Source organism: Ascidia mentula, chromosome 2 (assembly GCF_947561715.1).
Source record: "Ascidia mentula chromosome 2, kaAscMent1.1, whole genome shotgun sequence".
In the NCBI taxonomy this organism is placed as follows: domain Eukaryota; kingdom Metazoa; phylum Chordata; class Ascidiacea; order Phlebobranchia; family Ascidiidae; genus Ascidia; species Ascidia mentula.
In genome coordinates, this window is record NC_138567.1 from 2,645,433 (window position 1) to 2,670,061 (window position 24,629).

Consider the following 24,629-nt stretch of genomic DNA (forward strand, 5'->3'; position numbering starts at 1 on the left):
TACGTTTGCCTAGCAGCCAACTATTTTGTAGCCAAGAGTCAGACTGGGCGCGTAGATACCACAGATTGATATCTGGGTTGACATCCGTTTATACTAGGTTATACACAAGTTCTATTCTATTATCACTGCACAATGCGTTGTAAAAACTCGTATCCTATTTGTATGTCGCAACGTTATTATAACTATTAGAGCTATAAGCAAGTACATGGGATCCCAATGCTTGAAATAATAAACCAGCATGCGCTTCTTTACAACCGGTGCGCACCGAGGGCTAGTGAAAATTTTAATGCACAATCCAACAACTAGAAGTCTAAAACATTAAATCTGTACATTTTGCAAAAATCATACTAATATCAGAATGAAATTAAAGATTGTCTCTAAACTGTTGACTTGCAGGAATCACCGACAAAAGGAATCTGTACAAATAGTTTATTGTCAGACTTAGGGGAATAAATCCCAAGCCGGCAAAGTGCTTTGTTATCAACTAAATCAGCAATTGTTTATCAAAAAACAGTCTTACAAGAAATAATCGTCAGTGAGGGCAAAGGCATTGCAATATATACAAAGACGTGGCATAAGCGACACAAATGGAAAAAGCACTGTTAAACAATTTACTACATGGCTTGTCATTATACGCTACAAACACAAATTCATCGTTCATACACAAACAACTTTATATACAACATATACATAAATGTTACAGATACGAAATGAAGCAAATCTACGCATACATCTAAAACGTGATGAAATCAAAACATTTTTCTTTTATGCAAAATACTATAAGGGTTGACGAAAAAGCACAAGAAATCAAAGGCACGGATAAAACCATATCGAGTCAGGTACCCAGTCGCACTGTGAAGTGATGATGGGTTGCGAGAAGCCGCATAGGGCGTTAGGTGGCCATTCTACAGTTAGAACTAGTCCACAATCCCTTAGGACTAAACTTTACTGACGAAGCATTTTTTGAATTCTTCTGAAATTTTTTTCACTCCAGTTTACCAACTCACTCCTTCTCTCCTCAGTTATGTCTGTTGCCTTTGTGAAAGCTTGGATTGCTTTTTGATTTAAATCCATGCTCTCATTCAGTCGATTTGTTTTCTCACATACAACACCAAGGTTGTGTAACATACGTCCGAACACTCGATGATTTGCTGAGTTTTCACCAAACTGTTTCCTCATCATTTCAAGTCCAAGTTTCATTCTTGTTTCACTCGATGAATAATCTCCATGGAACTGTTGACTCACACCAATGTAATATAAACATAAAACTTGATATAAACATGAAACTTTCTGTTTCAAATTTCCGATATTGTGTATTTTGAGTCTCATCATTTCCATTAGTGGGATCACGTAATTGCGAACAATTTCTGTGTTTCGAAGTTTTGGAACCAAATCTGTTGTTTTAAGCAATTCTTCGCATGTGGAACGCAGACCGGACACACAAACCTCCACACCTTCTGCTCCCAAGGTCCCGTCACGTTTGACATAAAGTTCCGATGCAAGATCGTAAAACAGAATCGATTCCAAACATTTTCTCTCTTCTCTGTTTGCATCTCCAGTTGTTTTTAAATCTTTTGCAGTTGCTCCAAGACTTTCAAATGACCTTGAAAGTTGGTTTCTTGCTTCATCAGCTTCGGAATATTTATGGATTTTCAACAACTCGACGTAATGTTTCAGGAGTGCAGTCAGGTCAATATTTTGGTCTACCACACAAAATCGGTTCAACAATCAGGAAAAATGAATAGCAACAGTGCCTGACGAATGGTTTGTTTATTTTTTACACCGTTGTATCTGTAGGGGTCTTAGAACGATATGCACTGATAGGCACATTATATCGACAAAAATATGTACCTTTACATAAAAACAATAGAATTGTACAAACTATTCTAACCGCAGCCAACAGTTAAATTACAAAACAACGAAATATTAGAATAAGGAAAGTTGGGCAAAAACGGCTGCAACAGAAACAAGTGTAGACGGCCGCTCTCGCGCCGAAAAACCGGCAGTTTTAATTGCTAAGTTTGGACGGCAGCTCACGGACCGGCAATTTTGTCATTTGAAATCAATACTTTAACTACTGGGTTTAGGTTGAACGTTACTTAATGACTGGAGTCAAATTTACGTGAACTGAGATTGCATCATAATTTAAAAGGGAAAGCTTATGTTAAAATGTTTCCCTGGCCTACGTTTACTGTGGCGATGTACCCTGTAAGTTGTTTGCATCTTCAGTTGTCTGGTGAGGAATTGAAATACGAGTTGGTTGAGAGTTGGTTGCACTCTCTGGAGTGTTTCGAACTAGTTCTGCACAAGAGATACTTGTAATATTTCGCTCACTTGACATCAAATGACGAATGTTTAAGTATTAATCACGTTACTACAATTTTTCCACATTTCCTAGATTTGTAGAAAATAAACATTGAAGAAACACAGCAGCACAATTAAAAGATTGACTAATGACTAAAATATGTGAAAGAGTGATTAGAAATTAGAAGAAAACCTATGGGTCAGAGTAAAATGATATTGGGGAAAATGTGCTCAAAAATAAAAGCTGCATGTCAATTAATAATGAACTTTTTCTGGTTTAGTTTACCGTACCTGGCATCCACATAATTGTTTGTTGCAGTAAATTTTGCCAGGGATTTGATGTTTGTTGTCTTTGCACATCGTCGGCTCCTTCAGTTATATCTAAAGCATGAATTTCAACAATCTATTTTGTTTCTTGTGGCAAACTATGGAAGGATGAAAACATACTGTGGGTCCATCAGCGTCGATTTAATTTTCAGGGCAGGCGAATTAAAATCATTCTTCGGTCTAAGTTCTTGGGGTATAAACGTATTTGTTTCTGACGTTTCTCGCGCAAAAAAATTAAGAAAAGCGAATTAGTGTAAAAGCAAAAAGTTTGTCCAAATGTTTTGTGGTAATTGGCGAGGTGGTGCTTGTTTCTAATCGAATCACAACCGTCAACAGATTTGGGAACTAATGATTCAGAAGTCATTGAGCAACCAATCGCAAGGTTGGGGACTTTAAAATAGGTATCAAGGTTTCATTCCAAAATACAAGATATCACCGCTACTAAAAACTAATTAATTACTTCAAATATAACAAAAACTTACTGACCTGAAATTGTTTGAAAATTTCGTAAGTTATTTTCACCCTTTTTAATCCACTCGTTCCGTGTCTTTTCAGTTATGTCTGTTGCCATTCGGAAAGCTTGAATAGATCTTTCAGAAAAATCCACACTTTCATCCAGTCGATTTGTTCTCCAGCAAACAAAACCAAGCACGTACAACAAATGTCCGAACACATGATGCTTTGCTGAGTTTTCACCAAACTGTTTCCTCATCATTTCAAGTCCAAGTTTGATTGTCGATTCCTGAGATGAAAGATCTTCCAATAACTGTTGACTCCATTGAATGTGATACAAACACCTAACTTGACTTCGACACAAAACTTCCTTTTCCACGTTTTGCATTTTGAGTCTCATCATTTCCATCAGATTGATCACGTAATCTCGAACTATTTGTTTGTTTCTGAATTTTGAAAGTAAATCCGATGATTTCAGTAACCCTTCGCATGTCTTTCTCAGACCAAACACACAATCTTCGAGACCGTCGGCTGCTTTTCTGCCATCTTGGCATTTTTCATATAGTTCCGTTGATAGATAGTAAAATAAAATTGATTCCAAACACTGCTTCTTTCTTCTCATTTCTTCTCCGATTGATTTCAAATCGTTAGGTGTTAACCAAAGACCCTTAATAGACCTTGATAGTTGGTTTCTTGCTTTATTTGCTGCAGAATATTTTCGTTGGATTAACAAATCTACGTAATTTGCAATCAGTGGCGTCGGGTCAATGTTTTCATCTGAAACAACATTGGTCAAATAAATTTCCTGGAACAATTAATAACCCAATATCATTTAAGTGTCTGTTGCTTTGGCAGGATACCTAGCGAAAGGGCAACCAGATATTATGTTTAACTTGAGTCGTTAAGTTAGGTACAGCTTGATAATGAGTTCAAACCTTAACGAAACTCAAATTTTTCTATACCTTGCTTCGGCATCAAGAAAAATGGCTAATCCTAGATGACTACAACACTACGGCTTCAGTGTCTGTGAACCTTGCAGTCGTGGAGCAAAAGCAATAATGGTTACATAGAAGTGATTTTTGAACCCCATGTTGTTTACTACTATCAGTGAAATTAAAGGTACGCCAAGCGAATAATGCTAATCAAACATACCCAAATCCTGCAGTGTTTCCTGCATTATGTTCTCTGGATGGTTTGGTTTGTCATCAGATGGTTGGTTATGAGTGACATCATACGAGGTGGTTGCAGGCTCGCCTGTGCTTCGAACTTGTTCTACAAGAGATATTTAAAATGTTTCCAGGCACAAAGTTGAACGGAGGTACTTATGTTAGTAAATATTACTTGAAAATTTACACATTAATTTTTTTTGCGAATATTTGTTGCAAAATATTTGGGGATGAAAATTACTGTTGGACAACCACTTGCAAGCTAGTAAGATATAAGATACCTAAAAGCACACAAATAATGTCCGCAACCACAACTAAAGTATGCTATCATGAAGCAAATTTATAAATGAGATAAAATGTAGTTGCACTGACTTAATGTTGACTCAACAGTTGCCAAGCAGATTTTGGTATCTTCAATCCACTTCTTTCTTTCCTCTTCAGTCATGTCTGTTGCCATACCGTAAGCCTGAATTGCCCGTTTAAAACATACTAAACTTTCATTCAGTCGATTTGATTTCCAGTAAACAAGTCCAAGGTTGCGCATCAAACGTCCAAACACTTCATGCTTCGCTGAGTTTTTACCGAACTGTTTCCTCATCATTTCAAGTCCAAGTCTGACTGCTTTGTCAACAGACGAAACATCTCCGATTAAATCTTGACATATTTGAATCTTGTGCAAACACCAAACTTGGCATAAACATGCAACTTCCTTTTCTACGTTTTTCACATTCTGTATTTTGAGTCTCATCTTCTCCATTAGTGGGATCACGTGATCGCGAACAATAAATTTGTTTCTTACTAATTGTAACAAATCTGATGTTTTCAGCAAATTTTCGCTGGAACATTTTAGACCCAGCACGCAATCCCTAACACCCTCCGCTCCTGTTTTTCCATTGGGATATTTTTCATAAAGTTCCGATGATAAATCGTAAAACAAAATCGATTCCAAACAATTGCCCTTTCCTGTCTGTTCATCTCCAGCTTTTTTTAAATTTTCTGCAGTTGCCCCATGACCTTCAATTAACCTTGAAAGTTGGTTTCTTATTTCATTTGCTTCTAAATATTTCCCCTTATTCAACAAATCGACGTAATTTACTGCCAGAGTCACATCAATATAATCTGAAACAAAAAAAACATTTTAAATATAAATACAAGATACGCAAATATGATCTTCAGAAGAACTAAATGTTGAGGTTGCTTCAACTAACCTGTTTTCTGCAATGTTCCCTGCATGTTCTTCTCTGCATCATTTGGTTTACCACGTAATGGTTGACTGTCAGATACATCATGAGAGGTACTTACAAGGTCTGTATGGCTGAAAATTTGTTCTGCAATAAAAATCCAAGTGCTACATGTTATACAATGAATACGTATACTTTTTTTGTAAACTGATTGCAAACAATATAAGTATCACACAACAAAAAAGGCTTTTACAAATGACCATTAAGTGGAGCTGCATATTATTCAAATATATCTACCAATATGTGACGAGTGGTTAAACGAATATAATTTTAAAAATGTACTGATATTCTGGCATAAACGTACTGTATTTTACGACGTTTCTGCGTTGGCCAAGCATGCGGTGACATTGCGACATATATGGGAGCCCATGTCCTGGAAATGGAGCTGGACCACGCCAAGCGGCTATTTCTTGAGTCGCTGCACATCCACAAAAATAGTGGTTGCGTCAATGACAAAGAACAATGTGCTTTCTTTCCAGCAGTTTGCAATAATTTGTTGTAATTGTTGTGTCTTCTGCAATGTTTGGTGCCTCTGCCTCTAGCACGTGAGTTGACAAGCGGTGTCAACGTTCCCCCTTTTTTCTTTTGTGCCCCTGCATGTTTCAGTGTGATTCACTTGTTGCGTTATACCTGGTGAAGTCTCGCCGCATGGCAGACGAAACGTCGTAAAATACAGTACGTTTATGCCAGAAGATCAGTACATTTTTAATTGCAATATGCCTGGCAGCAACAGGAATTTCGAAATTAATTTGCTTTTATAATTATGTTATACTTACTACGAAATGGTCGTGATATGTGAAGTTCATCAACTGGCAAATGTGTGTTTTGCACAAGTTGATATAAGACCCGCAAATCCTCACGAAAAATCTGTATCAATCCAAGAAATTATTTTAGTTTCGGTAAATTCAATAAATATGTTTAGTCAAATCCTCAAAATCTACACAGCTTTTGTAGCCACATTTTTTAGTAAATTAAGATCATTTGAGTTCCAAAGTATGTAGCATTTTACAAACATATGTTTGTACACTAAGTATAAAGCCCTGTAACTAGTGTTAATCAAAAAAGTGTATTATGCAAAAAAAAACGTTAGAAATGTTACAAAATATTTGCCTGAAATGATTTAAGTCCTTCTTTGATTGTGGTGGCAACATTTTCTTTGAACTGTCGTTGCATATTTTTCCATTCATGTTCACTGACTTTCAGTCCATCTGTGCCTTTGATCTCAATATTGTGGAAATTTCCCACTTGATGATGATTATTGAGTTCATCAAGTAGGGAATTGATTTCTTTCAATATTTCACCCGAGGCACATCCGCTTGTAATGCGATTTGCAACGCTTTCCTCATCAGCAACAACTGTGATTATGATACTCCCATGCGTAACATCAACAACCTGTCTACCTCTGCTTTCAAAGGGTTTTAGTATGGCTCGTACATAGTCCTCACTGTTTATTCTTGTCCATGGTAGGTGTGTATCAGCTATAATTCCTGACTCTACTGTGGATGTTAACACAACTTCTGCAGCTGGTCCTGTGAGCCGAAAATGCAGAAACTTCAAATCAACATTTTCAGCCATTTTTCAGTAGTGCTTGTTTTATGATACAGCAACCTTCACAAAAACGTATGCAACACTAGTAGTAAATGTTGGCTACCACATTCAAATCCCTTGGTAAAAACAAGAATGCGGTGCCCGAACCGCATACAGCCCGCAGCCAAAACAGCTCGAGCGCCTGAACTACCTCGTAACGTACAAAAATAGCAGTATAACAATCAAATTTTACATGCAATCGTGTTCAAAGGGTCCTCAGAGGACACCGCTCTAAACCTCCATTCAAGATATGCCTTGAAAATGTTTCACAACATCACGAAACGCCTCGACGCTATTGTAATTCAATGAAACGTAAAGTTAAAAAATGACAGCGCCCCAAGACAAAAGCGCGCTGGCGCGTGACCATCACCACGACAACAGGTAGTTCTGATATGTTAAAAATCATAAACTCAGAAATATAATACCTGTGGTGACATTTGGTGTAAAAATTTTTTTGTGAAATTGCTTGATCGAATCTGCACTAGGCTACTATTGCATACAGTTTCTAAGTGCGCATCATGTTCACAATATCTAACACCACGCCGCTGGCAACCTGTGACGCACAGTTCCGTCCATAAATTTTGTAATCTTAACGATTATGTGTTTCTCAAGTATGTAAAGAGCATTAACTATCTCACCTTGCTATATAACAACTATATACTTACCTCCACTCAAAATATATCTTTCATTAGCCTCACAGATCGCTTTGACGTCTTTGTAATTCAACGAAACGTAAAGTTTGAAAAAGCCAGCGCCCCCCAGACAAAAGCGCGATTAACTGTCCCGTGACTGCCTCGCGACTGGAAATGTCAAGATAGCAGGTAGATTTTACCCTCTACTGTTACTCTTAACATTTCCATTACAAGCATAAACCACGTTTCTAAAGTTGAAAGGGTTGCATTATTACATCAAAATGACACCTCTTCTCATTGTTATCAAATAAAGCCTTTTTGTCATTCACTTTTGGTTCTGCTTGGTTTAAAGCAGTGTTTCTCAAACTTTTTTCTGTACCGCCCACCAAACACCTGAGTCATTTAACAACGCCTAACAGAACAGACAATAAACACAACGAATTCATTTGTTGCTTGTTAAATAATGCGATGGGTGAGGTTAGTGCAATGACACCAACTTCTCAATATCAGGTTACATGTCGGACAAAAACAAAAGTCTCCTCAATTGTCAATATCAAGACGATTTCTTTTTCCGTCTAAAAGAGTGGTGAATGCCCAGAACGCACGTTTCACCAAGTAAGAGCTAAGAAAATTACGGAAAGGTGCTCGCGTACCACCTGGAATGCGGTCGCATACCACTAATGGTAAACGTACCGGTTGGGAAGCACAGACTTGCGCTATAAGAAAAAAATTGCCATGTCACCAAGCGCCCCCCAATCGCCCATTCAGTCTCCAGCGCCCCCCGTACGATTACAAACGCCCCCAGGTGGGCGCTGGAGCCCACTTTGGGAACCACTGGTTTAGAGGCTCTGCTGCGGTGATGCAACTACAGTATAACTTGATCATGAGGAAACTTTAGTTCAATATTCATGAAATTTGTTGCCATTTTGTTATCATACCACACAAAAAAGACAACACAAGAATAATTTATGCACGTAGTTGATTTTAACAAAGTCAAACATACACAACCACTGTGCGGTGTAACCCGCAGTGTCAACATATCATGGTTTAAAGGGTCGGGTGCCGACCAAAACGTATTCAAGCTAAAGTTTTTCAGTGGACTATCATAAACAGAATGGAATAAGCATAGACGCGACCCAGGTGTTTTCAATTGATAATTACGGCCATAATTTCAGTTGGAATTCATAAACGGATACGACTGGTGTTGTCAAACCATAAACAATGTATTCTGTTACCGATGCAGGCAGGAATATATCTGGATATACTTCATTGGATACAATTTCATGTCACATGAAAATTAAAAAGCCGATTATAATCAGCCAACTTTAACTGATTGGATTCCACACACAATAAAGATGCAGACAGAACGAAGGATGCAGGTGGAGTATTCATGCAGAACAGTTAATGAAAGCTGAATCAAGTATCATTCTTTATTTTAATACTTTCACAACCTACAATATTGTTTTTCGAAAATAGTATTTTGCAAAGAATATTACCTGCTGTGGTGGTATGAATAATGACCTGCTGGGCCTTTTATTCCATAAAACGATTCAGCCTCAATTTCTACATCCTCATCTAAGGCAGCGCTCCAGGGGATGAAGCCATATGAGCTTCTTAGCAATTAAAACCGGACAATTTAATAAAATTAATAGCTTTTTATTTTTAACAAACTTTTGATGTTACCACAGTTGAATTTCGTTAAACTCAACCCAAGACTATGGATAGAGTGTAAAACAGTCATTTTCACGTTAAAGGGAGATACTGCTTTCAGACTAGCACTCCGTATGCCTTGTTTGTTGCGTGAAGAAGCTACAAGAGTGTAAGTATCCAACTTACAAAGTACACGATTTACATAAAGTTACATTGGGCTTTGCGTTTGCCCATAGCAGCCAACTATTTTCTAACCAAGAGTCAGACGGGGCGTGTAGACACCAAAGATTGATATCTGGGTTTACATCAGTTTATACGAGGTTATACGCAAGTTCTATTTTATTGTCACTGCACAATGCGTTGCAAACGCGCGTAGCCTATTTGTATGTCGTAACGTTATTATAACTATTAGAGCTATAAGCAAGTACATGGGATACTTGAAATAATAAGCCAACATACGCTTCTTTACAAACGGTCCGCACCGAAGGCTGGTGAAAATTTTAATGCACAATCCAACAACTAGAAGTCTAAAACGTTAAATCTGTACATTTTGCAAAAATCATACTAATATCAGAATGAAATTGCAGATTGTCTCTAAACTGTTGACTTGCAGGAATCACCGACAAAAGGAATCTGTACAAATAGTTTATTGTCTGACTTAGGGGAATAAATCCCAAGCCGGCAAAGTGCTTTGTTATCAACTAAATCAGCAATTGTTTATCAAAAAACAGTCTTACAAGAAATAATCGTCAGTGAAGGCAAAGGCATTGCAATATATACAAAGACGTGGCATAAGCGACACAAATAGTAAAAGCAATGTTAAACAATTACTACAAGGCTTGTCATTATACGCTACCCACACAAATTCACAAATAACTTTATATACAGCATATACATAAATGTTACAGATACGAAATGAAGCAAATCTACGCATACATGTACAACGTGATGAAATCAAAATATTTTTCTTTTACGCAAAATACTACAAGGGTTGAACAATAAAGCACAAGAAATCAAAGGCACGGATAAAATCATATCGAGTCAGGTACCCAGTCGCACTGTGAAGTGATGGGTTGCGAGAAGCCGCATAAGACGTTAGGTGGCCACTCTTCTGTTAGAGCTAGTCCACAAACCACATTCGGATTAAAGTTTACTGACGAAGCATTTTTTGAATTCTTTGGAAATTTTCTTTACTCCAGTTTATCCACTCATTCCTTTCCTCCTCAGTTATGTCTGTTGCCTTTGTGAGAGCTTGGATTGCTTTTTGAAACAAATGCATGCTCTTATTCGGTCGATTTGTTTTCTCGCAAACAACTCCAAGGTCGTATAACAAACGTCCGAACACTCGATGCTTTGCTGAGTTTTCACCAAACTGTTTCCTCATCATTTCAAGTCCAAGAGTGATTTTTGTTTCACTCGGCAAATAATCTCCAAGGAACTGTTGACTCACTCCAATGTAATATAAACATTTAACTTGATATAAACGTGAAACATTCTGTTTCACATTTCCGATATTTTGTATTTTGAGTCTCATCATTTCCATTAGTGGGATCACGTAATTGCGAACAATTTCTGTGTTTCGAAGCTTAGGTACCAAATCTGATGTTTTGAGCAAATATTCGCATGTGGAATGCAGACCGCAAACACAATCCTCCACACCTTGTGCTGCCAGGGTTCCCTCATGTTTTACATAAAGTTCTGATGCAAGATCGTAAAATAAAATCGATTCCAAACATTTTCCCTCTTCTCTGTTTGCATCTCCAGTTGTTTCCAAATCTTTTGCAGTTGCCCCAAGACCTTCAAGTGACCTTGAAAGTTGGTTTCTTGCTTCGTCAGCTTCGGAATATTTATGTATTTTCAACAACTCGACGTAATGTTTCAGGAGTGGAGTCAGGTCAATGTTTTTGTCTAAAATACAAAATCTAATAAATAAATCAAGAGAGATGCATAGCAACAGTGACTGACTATCGCTTGTTTATTTTGTACATAGGTGTGGGGTCTCATTAAATCGACAAAAATATGTACTTTCACATTAAAATTGTACAAACTAATCTAAACGCAGCCAACTGACAAATTACAAAACAAGGAGTTATTAGAATGAGGAAAGTTAAACACAAAATACTGCAACAGAAACAAGGAAAATATGTAAGTTGCTACGTATGAACAGCCGCTCTTGGGCAAATAAACCGGAAATTTTATCCTTTGAAATCAATATTCAACTACTGTGGTTAGGTTTAACGTTATTCAATGACTGGCGTCAAACGAACGTGAACTGAGATTGCAGCATAATTTAAAAGAGAAAGCCTGTGTTAAAATGTTTCCCATGCCTACGTTTACATACCGGTTTGTTGCAATGTACCCTGTAAGCTGTTTCCATCATCAGTTGTCTCGAGAGGACGAGTTGGCTGAGAGTTGGTTGCACTCCCTGGAGTGTTACGAACTTGTTCTGCACAAGAGATATTTATAACATTTTTGCCGCACACTGTCTAAACTTTTTTTAGTGCTCACCTGTGACATGAAATGACGACTGTTTTTCAGTTGCATGACGAGATTCTCTGTTTATTTTTGTGCTTTTGGGCAATGAAAATCCTACAAGTATTAATCATGTTACGACAAGTTTACCATATTTCCTAGATATGTAGAAATAAACATTGAAGAAACACAGCAGCACAATTAAAAGATTGGTGCAAGGATAGTTTACTGCATAATTGTTGACTTGAACATTAGGAGAAATATTAAACCATGCATAATTTTTTGAAGAATGTGTTACAAAATAAAAGCTGCATGTCAATTATTAATGCACTCTTTCTAGTATAGTTTACCCTACTTGACAATCGCATAAATGTTTGTTGCAGTAAACTTTGCCAGGGATTTGATGCATGCTGTCTTTGTACATCGTCGGCTCCTTCAGTTAGATCTAAAAGCATGAATTTCGACAATCTATTCTGTTTCTTAATCAGCCCTTGAGTCTCTGCTATGAAACAGATTAACAAGACGAATACTTGTTGCAAGCTATGGAAGGATAAAACATACTGTGGGTACATTGGCGTTAATTTTATTTTCAGGGCAGGCTAATTAAAATCATTCTACGGTCTAAGTTCTTTGGGTTATAAACGTATTTGTATCTGACGTTTTTCGCGCAAAAAAAAAAGAAAACGAAATTTGTGTAAAAGTACAAAGCTTGTAAAGATCAAACGATTCATTTGCAGGAACCCAAAAAAACCAAAGCGATGCAATCGAAATATCGTAGGACCCATGACTTCAGTATATGGACTACCGAGGGACGTTTCAAAACCAAGATAGGCAACCTAGCCTGGATTTTTAGCAGGTTAGGCAGGCCTTCTCTGTTATAGGAAGCAAAGCCTTGGCCAACCAATCCCAAGGTTGGGGACTTTAAAATAGGTTTCAAGTTTTTATTCCCAAATACAAGATTATCACAGCGATTACTTGGCGGACCCATAGTGAGAGTATGAATCACTAAAAGCGTTGAAGCATATTTTAAGACTTTTTTATTACATTCCAAATATGTAACATTCAACTTAGCAAATGAGTGGTAATATGAATCACTAAGGTAGTACTTTAAATATAACAAAAGTTTACTGACCTGACATTGTTTGAACATTTCGTAAGTTAATTTCACTTTGTTTAATCCGCTCCTTCCTTGTCTCTTCAGTTATGTCTGTTGCCATTCCCAAAGCTTGAATTGATCTTTCAGAAAAATCCATACTTTCATTTAGTCGATTTGTTCTCCAGCAAACATGACCAAGCATGTACAACAAATGTCCGAACACAAAATGCTTTGCTGAGTTTTCACCAAACTGTTTCCTCATCATTTCAAGTCCAAGTTTGATTGTCGATTCCTGAGATGAAATATCTTCCAATAACTGTTGACTCCATTGAATGCGATACAAACACCAAACTTGACTTCGACATAAAACTTTCTTTTCCACATTTTCCACGTTTTGTATTTTGAGTCTCATCATTTCCATTAAATTGATCACGTAGTCCCCAACTATTTGTTTGTTTCTGAATTTTGAAAGTAAATCCGATGATTTCAGTAAATCCTCGCATGTCTGACTCAGACCAAACACACAGTCCTTCAGACCGTTGACTCCTTTTCTGCCATCTGGACATTTTTCATACAGTTCCGATGAAAGATAGTGAAATAAAATGGAATGAAAAAATTGCTTCTTTTTTCTCATTTCTTCTCTGATTGATTTCAAATCGTTAGGTGTTAACCAAAGACCCTTAATTGACCTTAAAATTTGGTTTCCAGTTTTATTTGCCGCAGAATATTTTCGTTTGATTAACAAATCTACGTAATTTGCAATCAGTGGCGTCGGGTCGTTCTGTTTATCTGAAACAACAACAGTCAAGTAAACTCCCTGGAACAATTAATAACCCAATTAATAACCCAAATTTATAACCCAAAATCTTTTAAGTGTCTGTTGTTTTAACAAGATGCCTAGCGAAAGGTCAACCAGATATTATGTGAGTCGTTAAATTAGGTACAGCTGCTGGGTTATGAGTTCAAACTTTACCGCAGCCCAGATTTTTAAAAATCTTGCTCTGTCGTCAAGAGAAATGGCTAAAACTGGGTGTCTGTGAACCTTGCAATCGTGCAGCAAGAACAACAATGTTTAATTCGAAGTGATTTTTTTGAACCCCATGTTGTTTCTACTGTCAGTGAAACTAAAGTTAGAGCAAGCGAATAATGCTAATAAAACATACCCAAATCCTGCAGTGTTCCCTGCATTATGTTCTCTGGGTAATTTGGTTTGTCACTTGATAGTTGGTTGTGAGAGACATCATAAGAGGTGGTTGTGGGCTCCGCTGTTCTTTGTTCTGCAATACATCACTTTGTTTAAAACGTTTCCAGGCACAAACTTGAACGGATGTGATTATTTTGTCAATATCGCTTGGAAATTTACACATCAAAATTTTTGCAAACTATTTGGGGATGAAAATTATTGTTGGGCGATCACTTGCAAGCTGGATCACTTGCAAGCTGGTTTCAAAATATCCAAAAGCACACAAATTATGTCCGCAAACAAACTAAGCTTAGGAGATCAAGCAAATCTATAATTGGGATAAAATGTATAAGTAGTTGCACTGACTTAATGTTGACTCAACAGTTGCCAGGCGGCTTTTGGCATGTTGAATCCACTTCTTCCTTTCTTTTTCAGTCATGTCTGTTGCCATTCCATAAGCATGAATTGCACGTTTAAAGCAAACTGCACTTTCATTCAGCTGATTTTTATCCTCGCAAATAAATCCAAGGTTGCGCATTAAACGCCCGAACACTTCATGCTTTGTTGAGTTTTCACGGAACTGTTTTCTCATCATTTCAAGTCCAAGTTTGACTGTTTTTTCCTCAGACGAAACATCTCCGATTAAATCTTGACACAATTCAATCTTGTGCAAGCACCAAACTTGGCATAAACATGCAACTTCCTTTTCTACGTTTTTTACATTCTGTATTTTAAGTCTCATCTTTTCCATTAGTGGGATCACGTGATCGCGAACAATGAATTTGTTTCTTACCAATTGTAACAAATCTGATGTTTTCAGAAAATTTTCGCTGGAACATTTCATACCCAGCACGCAATCCCTAACACCCTCTGCTCCTGTTTTTGCATTTGGATATTTTTCATAAAGTTCCGATGATAAATCGTAAAACAAAATCGATTCCAAACAACCCCCCTCTTCTCTCTTTTCATCTCCAGCTGTTTTTAAATTTTCTGCAGTTGCCTCACGACCTTCAAGTGACTTTGAAAGTTGGTTTCTCGTTTCATTTGCTTTTAAATATTTTCCCTTTTTCAACAAATCAACGTAATTTACTGCCAGAGTCATATCAATATAATCTGAAACAAAAAAAAGCAATTTTGTTTTTTACTAAATATAAGATACGCAATTATAATCTCCTTCAGAAGAACTAAATGTTGACTCAGGTTTCTTCAACTAACCTGTTTGCTGCAATGTTTCCTGTGTGTTGTTTTCTGCATCATTTGGCTCACCACGTAATGGTTGACTGTCAGATACATTATGAGAGGCAAGGTCGGTATGGCCTAGATTTTGTTCTGAAAAAAAAAATCAAGGGCTACGTGTTATATAATGAATACGTATAATTTTTTGGTAAACTGTTTGCAAACAAAATCACACAGCAGAAAGACTTTTACAAATGACCATTAGGTGGAGCTGCATATTAATCGAATAAATCCACCAACATGTGGCGAGCGGTTAAACTAAAATGATTTCCTTTGTATATTTATGTTATACTTACTATGAGATGGTCGTGATATGTGAAGTTCATCAACTGGCAACTCTGTGTTTTGCACAAGTTTATACAAGGTTCGCAAATCCTCGCGGAAAATCTGCATCAATGCAAGAACTTATTTTAATTTCAGTAACTTCAATAAATATGTTATGTGAATAAAACCCTGTAACTAGTGTTAATCACAAAAGTGTATTATGCAAAAAAAACGTTAGAAATGTTACATAATATTTGCCTGAAATGATTTCAGTCCTTCTTTGATTGTGGTGGCAACATTTTCCTTGAACTGTCGTTGCATATTTTTCCATTTATGTTCATTGACTTCCAGTCCATCTGTGCCTTTGATCTCAATATTGTGGAAATTTCCCACTTGATAATGATTATTGAGTTCATCAAGTAAGGAATTGATTTCTTTCAATATTTCACCCGAGGCACAACCGCTTGTAATGCGATTGGCAACGCTTTCCTCATTAACAACAACTGTTACCATGATACTTCCATGTGTAATATTAACAACCTGTCCGCCTCTGCTTTCAAAGGGTTTTAGTATGGCTCGTACATAGTCCTCACTGTTTATTCTTGTCCATGGTAGGTGTGTATCAGCTATAAGTCCTGACTCAACTGTGGATGTTAACACAACTTCTGCAGCTGGTCCAGTAAGCCGAATATGCAGAAACTTCAAATCAACATTCAAAACATTTTCTGCCATTTTTCAGCAGTGCTAAACCTGCAGTGTGCAACTCAACCTGAACAACAAAAAATACAACACTAGTAATTGTTAGCTACCACATTCAGACAAAAATATGACAACAATATTTTCCAATCTTTTTTGCATATACTCTGAATTAACCACATCAGATTTAAATGCATCTGTTTTTAAATAGGACATGATATGCCTATTTACAGTATAATGTATTTCGTACAACTCACCACAGGCAAGTATGGCACACGCAAGCATGTTTAAGTCTTTCCAGCAACTGCCTTTGTGTCAGCTGATTTCCAGTCATGCCTTTGTGGACCAAGCAAACATACCTGAAACGTTAGGTTTGTACCTGTTTACTCAGCAGGGTCAACTCTTTCTTTCGCTTTTTATGTTTTGCTGCGCTGGTATTGGAAACGACAAAGGTTTACTCTTTTACGACGGAATATCGTTTTTGCATGGCCAGATCAATGAAAATAGTATGGTGCTAAACGAATCATTGTTTGTTCAACTGGAAGAACTTTCTGTTGTAACAGTAACCCATGGCAACCCCGGGATAATGTTACGTCATAACGTTTGCAGAGTTGAGGAGATTCCCAAACGCACAGAAGAATTTTGTTTACCACCAGTTTCGTATAAAGATAACGTCGAAAGGTGTTCCCAATGAATTTATAACCGTTTACCATCCGTTAACGTGAATCACTGTTTCCTGTTCACGACTTATACTGCAGTGTTTCCCAACCGGTGGTACGCGACGGCATTGCAGGTGGTACTCTAGCACCTTTCCGTAATTTGCGGATATAGTTCGAATTTAAAAAATCGTAAGTGATCTCCAAATGTTTGTTACCTCATCCCCTAGGTTTTGTAACATTCAACTAGGTAGCACGCGTCGAAATTGTTTAAGTGGACCCACTTTTCCGAGCACCGCTAACGATCACTCACAGGCTTATATTATTTTACAACCCTGTTCTTGTATTATTTTATTCCAAGTGTTGCATAAACTCCACGTGATTAAATCAACCAATCATCCCAATAATAATGACTCGTGTGCGCCTGTTAATTCGCTTCTTGGCGTTTCATGCAGTCTATTCGGCTGGGTACATATGCACCAGGCTCGATTTAGTCTATATTTGGTGTGTTATTCGGTCTCAAGACGTTGCTATTATTATTGAGACTCTACAGCCTGTTCGCCGGCTTGGCTATATTCCCACAAGCCAGATAATAAACTGTTTATTCGGATTAAACTATTTTCGGGTGAATCCAGCAAAGAGACAGATCGATCTGCAATATAGTAGGCAAAACCCTTGCACTGCATTTAAAAATCATTGTGTATAGCCGTGTTGTATTGATGTGGAGAAGATGGCAGGTAAACACGCAAACGCCAAACTTCTCATGATTTCTTATTTCGTTTTGTTTTTTTATTTTATTTTTGGTCACTTTAGTTACGATCATCGCCAACCGAATATTCAAGATTATTGTGTGTTTGAGGGAAGAATTTAATCAACATTTATTTGACCTGTGAACCTCATGACCTGTATACAATGGCTGAGATCGCCAAGACAAGGCATCTCAGTAGGGCGATCCTGAACTGTCATGCTGACTACAGTAGACACAGTTTCTTCTGGTAAAGGGAAATTGTTCATTTGATCGATGGTTTGAAAGATCTTAAAAATTGACTAAATACCATACCTGGTTTCGTCAATAGCAAGATACAATTTTTAATGCAAAAAGTAACTGCGACACCTCGTGGTGTTGCTGGTCGATGACCTGTGTGAGGTCGTTTGGAAAGCGAAAGCACAGAACACCAGAATCGTCACAAGCCCAAGACATTGCTTTCATCGTTAAATTCCAGTCACCAATTTGTTCTGCCCGAGCCAGTCGACCCTTTGTTCAGCTTTGGACAAACATCGTAAAAAGAACTTGGGTTTTCGCGATAACAGAAGGGCGCACGTAGGCGCGAGGTCAAACATACGCAACCAGTGTGCGATATCACCCGCGGTGCCGACCATTGATCAACCTATTTGTTATTTGTTAAAAACAGTATAATGTTACAAACAAGCTGTCCTTCCGGCAATCACTAAAGCGATGTTTTGTTTTTATTTGTTATAACAAACCATGTTACAAGCTTAATCCAAGTCTTCTTTCCGGTCCAAAAATTTCCCCTAGATTAAAATATCTTACATCACCCAAGCGATAGCCGTAGTGCGAACCACTGAAAAATCTATACATGTAAAGCTTTCAAGCTTGTGTATTGTTTAATGATAATACCATGTGCCGAGCTTAAGAGGGTGGCAATTAACTTCATGAAACTGCGATCAAACAATAGATGTGCATTGGAACTTTTACAATTAACACGAAGGTATAACATATCTTGTACCATGGCATCCTGCAGTATACAATTAAGAGGGTCGTAGTTCACATTCTTTGAACTGTTATAAAAAAATACATGTATATATATTTCTTGATTCACAATTAAAACGCTTTAGCTGTAGGTAAGCTTTGCACGAAGGAATAAATTAAGGTATTCTTGGACCGTGGTATCTCGCAGTATACGATGGGAACAGCATCCATTGCCGTATAATCGTTTAATAAATTAAAAAAATAGTGCTGAGAATGAAGAGACTGACCCTTGCTAATGTCAACCTTGTCATGTGTCATGCGAAAAACGTTTCGGCAACCACTTATGCAATCATCAAAAACCAGTACTTTTTCTCGATATTGGAATGTCATGAGGAACAAACGGGTTAGTGAAGCAACAATAGTGTTTGTTTTACGGTGGTACGATTTGGCATCGACTGATATCTAGAGTGCTTTTATATGTGTGGGAGCAGCAAACAAACGTCCAATGCTCGGTTCCTCCTCGTAAGCAGTTGCTTCAAGTATAAACCCAATGATGCAATTGTTATGTCAATATTTCCGCTTCAGACGTGGGGTATTTGTTTCTCGTTGGTACGGATACACACAAACTTATTTATACTGGAAGACTTTCCATTATATAAGTGGTCAATTTCCCAGACTCTTTTTTTGTTTTGTTATCGAGTCACGAAATAAATTGGCTTTTGCTGGGAAATTGCACCATTAGTTGATTGATTGGTGTTGCATTGTTCAAAATGGGGTCAGAGAAACAAAAAGTTTAAGCCTTGCATTTAAAGCACGCAATTGATCGAAACTTTAATGGACAAACAACTTATAGACGTTTTTAATGCAGAAAGCAACTACGACACCTCGATAACCTGTGTGAGTTCGTTACGAGAACACAGAATCGCCAGATTCCACCAAAGCACAAGTCATTGCTCTCATCATTAAATCCCAGTCGATAATTTGTTCTGCCCAAACAAGGCGGTTATTCTGTTGTTCAGCTTCAGCAAATATTGTAAAATGAACTTTCTGCAGGCGAACAAGGATTTCGCGATAACAGAGCTCGTATAGGTGGTTTTTAACGAGGTCATACATACGCCACAACGACGTCAAACATACGTAACCAGTGTGCGACAAATGATTAACCTATGTATTAAAAAACGTTAAAATGATTTTGAGCAAGATAACTATGGGTAAAAATCGATACATTGGCGACAAATTCCGGAACACCCGATGTCACCTAGTGTCCAAATCTCCTTTCAAAGAAAAATCCGCTACATAACCCAACTACAGTTACTATTGGAAAAACGCCACGGTGAATTCGTTTGAGGTTTTGGTATGGCAAAAGGTAGGATTTTTTCATTCGATCAATGGATTAAATTAATGCAGCTCTTTAACGCCCACTGCCGACTTGATTAAATAGAATTAGGTTAGCACTACCGCGTTTCACCACTTGATATGCTACAAATAACAACGAGATTACTGTTATTTTACACACAGGGATTCGTATCCGGGTTACCTATTCTAGCCAGGAATCCCTATCAGTTTTTCATGTTGTTATATAGGTCGTGCGTCTAATTCACAGTTGTGACCAATCTCTCGTCTGAAACGTTATTTTTTAACTCTCCAGTATTTGAGACCAAGATATCTTGTCCACAAATCTCTATCAGGTTTTCTTTTGGGTGTATGGGTCAGGCGTTTGATCAATGCAGCTAATCACTCGCCCTTTTTTGCAGTTAACGTTTTGAATAGACTGATATAGCTTATTGGCGCCCACTGCCGATGGAATAAGTGACATGAGCGTACACAAGATATCCTTTTTCGGTTGATAATTACGGCCATGTCTTCATTTGGAATACATTAATAGATGCGACTAGTGTTGTCAAATCTAAGCTTCGTATTCTGTTACCGATGCTACAAGACGTATTCATAAACGTTAAATAAAATCAGCGGTATTGCTATAGATGAGCAATTTTCATTGATATCTGCAGACAAGGCGTACACACTGTTTCGACTTGTAAGGTCTCATCAGTGCAGCTATTGACTGTGGCACTGGACTAGCTTTTACACTAGCAGGCACACTGATTTCCCCTTTGTGGTACTTTTACCCAACTGGGCACCAAACAACAGAGACGAACCGTCACCGTGGAGCGCACTATGGCCAAACGACTGCTTGGTATCCTATAGTGTCACCGGTTAGGGTTCACCCAATTCATATATGTGCAAAAAAAGCCATGACAATCTTGTACAGCTTAAGACTCATGTACACACTGTTTCGACCTGTGAGGTCTCATCAGCCTTTTTTATATTATGAGCTTCGTATTTCTGGAATTGACAAAAGGCTTTATTCAGTTCCTAAGCTTAAAAACCGCATTCCACATGTTGCAGATGAACAAAAAGCTTGCATATTCTGGTCGGATTTAGATGCATTCCGACAGAGACTAGTTTTCGGTGATAAAATGGTCTCGACAGTTTCACTTCTCTCTTGAGGATTTCAAATTTATGCTCGGGCACATTTTTTCCAAATGTAAAAGAAGAGTCAAGACTACTAGCACGCATTCCCGGTATACCAGTTACAGAAAAAGCAAGCTTGTTGACAATTTCTTTCACTTTTCTGTTTGGCACTCGGCAATATGGCCTGGTAGCAACATAAAAATATGCTCGAGCTCGGCAATTAAAATGTCTATGTAGGGGATGTCCCCATATGAAAACTTCTCAACAAATTACCTTTCACCTGGTTCAGTGATAATAGACAAAAGTTTAAATGCACTAAACCTCCAACCTAGGTGTTCCATGTTAATTGCGCCAACTCTTTGCGCCAACTCTTTGCGCCAACAACAAACTTTTTACAGAAATCGCTTGAAACGATTAGTTTTAGCAAAACAAGTACAAAATAACTTTAGGGTTGTAAAAATAACAAAAGTTTTAAATCAAATAAAATCATGTTTATTTTTGCGAAAAAAGCAACTACGCGGACAGTTGTAGTTTTAACAAACAACATTCAGAGAACAATCCATCTGGCCACAGTGCAGTTAACAGTGACGTGTTTATCAAAGACATTTCAGTGGAAGCTTCGCGATTATAAGTAGAATGGTTTATCTAGTTTTGCTGGATGTTTGAACAACCACTAAACCGAAACTTCAAGTTCAACTCTTGTATATGCTAGAAAATTTGGCACCAGTTTGAGCATTAGTTTAAATATGCATTTTTACAAAAAGTAACAAGAAATGGTGACAGATTAAGGGTCAAAATTAAACTCAGCCAATAGTATTGATTTACAAACTTTCCATGAGAAAACGTTGCATAAAATCAAAATTAATGACGGATTCCCATGTCAGAATGTGCTTTAATTACATAAAAACACACAAGCACACTGCAGAAAAGCATATGGCATAGTTTGAATACAGTATTTTGCACAAAGAAATTGTACACTTTAGTATTCATTTCTTGTCAAAATGTAAAATAATGACAACAGTTGAATTAATTTCCAATTTGCAGATTTTCAGCCGTCACATCATATCTCACAGTGGCATGATTAACTAAAAACAAAAAGATACATATTTATGTACAGACTGTATGTATGTTATTGTACATGTAATATTGAACACACTGATATTTTGCACTCAAATGCCTAAAAACCAAGGAGATTTAACAATGACTTACCTAAAGCTTCCTTTCTAATATACAGGTCCTTCTCCTCAAGAGTTGTTTGTAGTTGAGCTGATTTTAAAGTAATTTTAATTTTGTTGTCTCCCAATCCTTGACGATTCTTTTACTTGACATGAGTTTCAATTTTTGTCTTTTTCCAAATTTCTTTTATCGATTTAACTTCTTCATCAAAATGAAGCTCATCACTTGCTAAGTTGGCGATCAGATCTTGATCTCCACGTCTGCATGGGAATTTTAAATAATATAACTGTTCAGAAAGGTTTGCAAATGGTACAGCGCAAGGTGGTACTGTGCCATTTTAATAATGTTGGGAGCGTCGTAAGATTAATTAAGGCTGTGGAAGAATTTTACATCTATAACCAACTGATTTTTGAAGAAGCCAATAGTTAGTGCACTCGGATATGACCAATTAAGTCTCATCGGTGCAATTGGTGATTGATTTCTATTTCAAACGTCCACCAAATAACCCAAACAAACTTACGTGACAACAAACATGGTTTCAATGAGTTGGTTTGAGTTTTTTAATTCCTTTGCTGACGCAACGTTGTCACAAATTATTAAAGATGCAAGAGTTTCTGTTGGTATCTCAGACCCTGGTTGAACAGCAACAATCAAAGCCATCTCTTTTGCAAGACCCAGCAAATGTTGTAGGGATTGAGGAATGAGAGAATACCTATGTGAACACCTGCTTAGAAAATGTAACAAAAATAACCAGTGACAGCTTTTTTTTTACCAAGAAAATTCCCTTGTGAAAATCCTGAATGAAGTGGTTCCAGGTTTCATGCAGACACTTCCAATCTTGACAAATCGCATTGTGTCTTCTGACGCTTTTACAAGCTGAAAAATTAGTATTTTGAAAATAGTACTTTACGAAGAATGTTGCATGCTTTTAGCGGTGTGGTAAATATGACCTACCTCAATCATTAACTCTTCGTTGGTCCGATAACATGTTGGAAAGTTGATTTCAACATTTTTTTTGAAGCGAATCCCATGTGGTTTGCATAGAAGTAAAGGAACAAGTTGCATATTGTCATTCTGTTCCTGTAACAGCCAAAACTTAATCTTTGATAACAAAAAATACAATTAAACTTTCTACTTTTGGTTCTTTCATCCCATAAAATGATTCAACCACAATTTCCTCATTCTGGTCTAAGGCATTATCTGGTATAGAAATCATACATCCTCCAACTTCAATTACTCCTCCTTTTTTTCCAATGACTTTTGATGCTTTGTGATGGTGTGTGTAGTCCTAAATGCAAACAAATCAGTTTTTTTTTTATATATTTTCCGATTTCTGCAAAATGTCTCCCAACTGGCTATGTTTATACAAGTGTTTCCAATCTCTGCATTAATGTATCTGTTGATCATAGCATTTACTATTTATCTTAACTGACGTAAGGCAGTTTGTAGAACTTGTGCCAGATTTCCAATGAATTTAATTGGATCTTTTTTCGTATCCTCTGTTGAATCTGTGGCTGTCCTAGAAACACTGTCTGCTCTTCCCAACAATTCATTGCTCTTGCGTAAGGAAATACAACCAAGGTTATGAGACAAACTTCCATAAACATGATAGTTTTCAGCATTTTTACCGAACTGTTTCTCCATCATTTTAAGACCAAGTTTAATTGTTTCTTCTTTGGACAAATATTCTCCAATCAAACCATGGCAGTATTCCAAAAAATGCAAACATTTTACTGCAGATAAACATGAAACTTCATCTCCCACATTTTTCATGCTTACAATTTTCATTTTCATGTCTTGCATCATTGGGATGACATGACCACATACTATTTGTCTGTTTTTAACATGTTGACTCGATCTTTCTAGCAAAGCTTCACATATTTTTGTAAGTCCCCTTGCACATTTCTCCACACCCAAAGCGCCATCATTGCCATTTAAACGTTCAAACATGTCTGATGCAAGGTCATAAAACAAAGTTGATTCCACAAACTGCTTTTCATCTCTTTTTGTGTCTCCAGTTCTTCTCAAATCATCAGCGGTTGAGCAAAGGCTTTCAGGTAAATTGGAAAATTCATACTTGGTATCAATTGCTTCAGAATACCTTTGTTCTTCCACCAAATCCACATATTTTCGAATGAGTACCTCAGCGTTATTCCCTAGGAAAGTAAGAAATAAATGTTAACCCTTTTCAATACAACTTGCATTTCAATTGTTTGATACCAAATTTAACATTAAAACCTACACAAAGTCTATATCAGCTGCTAAGTTTGTGTTTGTACCACACTTTGCAGCAAAACCTACCTTACT

General features: G+C 37.2%; 2 protein-coding genes across 2 annotated transcripts in view; both read right to left on the reverse strand.

Moving 5' to 3' along the window:
- LOC145889878 (uncharacterized) overlaps window positions 1-24,629 on the reverse strand; it is a 106,724-nt gene that overhangs the window by 81,962 nt on the left and 133 nt on the right. The window contains exon 2 of the mRNA XM_082980924.1: window positions 23,756-24,478. Within this exon, the coding sequence (XP_082837050.1) occupies window positions 23,756-24,478 (723 nt within the window). The remainder of the gene's footprint in view (window positions 1-23,755; window positions 24,479-24,629) is intronic.
- On the reverse strand, window positions 2,177-3,503 carry LOC145890419 (uncharacterized). The gene is made up of 3 exons (XM_082981411.1): window positions 3,118-3,503; window positions 2,596-2,685; window positions 2,177-2,301 (listed from the first exon to the last, which is right to left on the reverse strand). Exons 1-3 carry the CDS (start codon window positions 3,491-3,493, stop codon window positions 2,189-2,191), a joined length of 579 nt encoding a protein of 192 aa, XP_082837537.1. The 5' UTR covers window positions 3,494-3,503; the 3' UTR covers window positions 2,177-2,188.

Bases quoted from the DNA above. Each gene is read 5' to 3' on its own strand.
- LOC145890419 (XM_082981411.1), bottom strand. From the start codon at position 3,493: ATGGAAATGATGAGACTCAAAATGCAAAACGTGGAAAAGGAAGTTTTG. The intron at 2,686-3,117 runs GTCAGTAAGTTT...TTCATGCTTTAG, and splicing joins AAATTTTCAAACAATTTCAG to ATATAACTGAAGGAGCCGAC. The intron at 2,302-2,595 runs GTACGGTAAACT...TCTCTTGTGCAG, and splicing joins AACAATTATGTGGATGCCAG to AACTAGTTCGAAACACTCCA.